The sequence below is a fragment of the Ursus americanus genome, chromosome 23 (assembly GCF_024610735.1).
Source record: "Ursus americanus isolate L20-20 chromosome 23, mUrsAme1.1.p, whole genome shotgun sequence".
In the NCBI taxonomy this organism is placed as follows: domain Eukaryota; kingdom Metazoa; phylum Chordata; class Mammalia; order Carnivora; family Ursidae; genus Ursus; species Ursus americanus.
The window spans coordinates 18,320,695-18,323,443 of record NC_142149.1 but is presented as its reverse complement, the minus strand read 5'-3'; the positions used below and the strand labels follow the sequence as shown (position 1 = coordinate 18,323,443).

The 2,749-nt window shown below is 63.3% G+C and overlaps 1 protein-coding gene across 1 annotated transcript; it reads right to left on the bottom strand.

Moving 5' to 3' along the window:
• Positions 1-597: 597 nt before the first annotated feature.
• PPY (pancreatic polypeptide) lies at positions 598-2,143 on the bottom strand. The gene is made up of 4 exons (XM_045813853.2): positions 2,130-2,143; positions 1,201-1,391; positions 899-970; positions 598-746 (listed from the first exon to the last, which is right to left on the bottom strand). The coding sequence occupies exons 2-4, from the start codon at positions 1,389-1,391 to the stop codon at positions 722-724; spliced, it is 288 nt and encodes a 95-aa protein (XP_045669809.1). The 5' UTR covers positions 2,130-2,143; the 3' UTR covers positions 598-721.
• Between the last annotated feature and the right edge of the window lie 606 nt (positions 2,144-2,749).

Here is a 2,749-nt window from a genome sequence, read left to right as displayed (position 1 = left end):
GCCCCTGGCACACAGGAGGCTCCTTTCCCCGATAGTCTGCACAGGCCCCTCCCCATCGCAGTCCCCCTGTGCAGGCCGAGCTCCTACTGAACACACACAGTGACCCATCTCTGACCTGCCTGGAGGAGGGCAGCTGGCGACTTGTCACCAGTCATTCCTCTGGGCTGGGTCGTGGCCCCTGGCCCTGTGCCAAGGACACTTTGGTACACATTCGTACTTCGCCTATTGCCTACGCATGGAAAAGCATCGGTGGGGGAGGGGGGCATTTGGGGACATGGCTGTCATCAGGCTGTTGATCAAGACGGTCTAGAAGGGCTGAAATGGGAAGATTCAAGCCTCACTGACTTGCTGAATGGCCTTGGAGGAGTCTCTGCTTCCCTCAGGGACTGGCCCTCTGTGAAGCCGAGAGGATAAGCTGAAGGGCTCTGCCGCCCGCCAGCCTGGCAGGCCTTCTGGATCCCTGACAATACCCTCCTTTCCCTTCAGTGCCTCTCTCCCCTCCTCCTGTCTCCCCCGGGCATTTGGCCTACTCCTCCTCCCACCGGGGGTCCGCGCGCGCGCACACGCGCACACACACACACACACACACAGAAGCTCTGACTTTGATTTGCTTTATTTAGTCTGTGTGCGAGCAGGGAGCAAGCTTCGGCCATTGCCAAGGGTGCAGAGCAGGGAGGTCTTCCGGCATCGCCCTTGGAGTCAGAGGAGGCAGGCGGTGGCGTTACAAGTCCATCGGGCTGAGCTCCCTGTGAGGAGAGAGCAGAATGGGGCAGTGCGAGGGGACAGTCCTCGCACCCTAAGGAGACCTCAGGCCAGCCCTGGGCCTTTGCTCTCCCCTCCCCACACCCCCATTTCAGTCCCAGGGATCGAGGCACACAGAGCAGGGAAGCAAACCCACCTGGGGGCAGCGGCACGGGGGGAGCCCCACTCCAGGATGTCCAGCGTTTCTTCTCTGTCTCTCTTCCCGTACCTGCGAGGGGAGAGGCAGGTGGGGCAAGCACCGTGCCCACGTGCCAGCTCACCGGCCTCATGCCCACCCTTGGGCACCATCCCGCCTGGGGCCCAGGGCTCCAGGCCCGGTCAGTATCGATGTTCTGCTTTCCCAAGATCATGGGAGGGGCTGGGGGCCGGGTCGTGGCCCAGGGACGCAGGGACTGGGATCTCGCTCGCTCTCTCGCTCTCGCTCTCTCTCACACGCACCTGGGCCTGGTCAGCATGTTGATGTATCTGCGGAGCTCGGCCGCGTACTGGGCCATCTGCTCTGGCGTGGCGTTGTCCCCCGGGTACACTGGCTCCAGCGGGGCCCCCTGGGCCCCCAGCGGCGGCTGCAGCAACAGAACCGCACAGGCGGACAGGAGCAGCAGGGAGAGGCAGCGGCAGGCGGCAGGCATCTGAGGAGCAAAGAGCGGGGAAGGTAGAAGCAGAACGGAGCCCACCCGCACAGCCCCTTAGCCCATCACCCATTTCTCCAAGCCTGGGGACAAAGGGGCAGGGCTAAAGGCTGCTCAGATGGACCGCCCCACCTCGCAGACCCCGCCCTGGGGAGCAAGCACGGCCCCAGTCATGAGCCCTCGGCAAAGTCAAAAACAGAGGGGGGGGGGGGGACCTGGGGCAGGAGACCCAGGCCTCATGGCATCCAGGGCCTGGTGGCTCTGAGGAGGCCGTCGCGGGCCGGGCTGAAGAGGTTCTCCCGCTCACCGACTGGGTCGGGGCGCACAGAGCGAACTTGTGAACCCGAGGACAGAAATCCAGTGCCTGCGGGTCTGCCGCCACTCCCCCCCCCCCCCGCTGCCCCCTGCCAGGGCAGACATTCAGGGACAGGTCCTGGAGAAGACAGGCACAGTCGCACCCTTGGACCCTGTCACTCACAAGGTCGCGGTCACTTGTGTGTGCATGGCCACCACTCCCTCCCCACACACATTTTCAGTCTTCTAGTCATCAGACTGCTCTTCCAGGGTGATAGATTCGACCACATGTAGAGCCAGACCCAAGCAGGACCCCAGACCTCCCGGGACCACCTCCCTGCTCTGCAAGCCATCAACTCCTTCCCCCACCCCAGGGCCCTAGTCCCAAGGACCCCCCCAGGGCCCGGCCTTCCCTTCTCCACCCCCCAGGCTGGGACCACTTACCCTGAGTCCTGAGGGCCGGATGGGTGTCCCTGCCCTCCCCCGTGCCCTTTTATAGTCCTCAGCCCCCCAGAGTCCCCGCCTCCTGTCAGCCTCTCTTACTCCCCAGCCCTCACCCCCTCCTCCCACCGTCTCCCTGGTACCTGCAGCGCCAGCCCTGGGGCCAGGGCTGGGAGGGGGACAGGGCAGCGTTGTGGCTGCCAGACCAGCCACATAACAGGTCAAAGTGGGCCACAATAAGTCTCCTGTGCATCCCCAACCACCTTTGGACACCAAAGCAGGCTTTGTTCAAGAAGAATGGGGGCGTCTAGGACCTCAGGATGACTGCAAGTTTCTGGCCCCAGCCTCAGAACAGCCCCTCCTGCCTCCCAGGGATTAATCGGAATCCTCCAAGGACCCGGGCATCAGATTGAGGCTGGGGCTCGGAGCCTCCAGGATGAGGAGTCAGGACTTTCTTTCCAGATTGTGACTAGAACAAAGTGGGAACAGTGGAGATGCCTTAGGTAACTAGGCAATGTGGAAAGGAGCGGGGACCCAGGCAGGGAGAGACCCGGCTGGTGTGTGGGGTGCAGAATGAGAACCCATGTGCTGGGGGTCAGCGGAACTGGAGAAGGGGCAGCAGG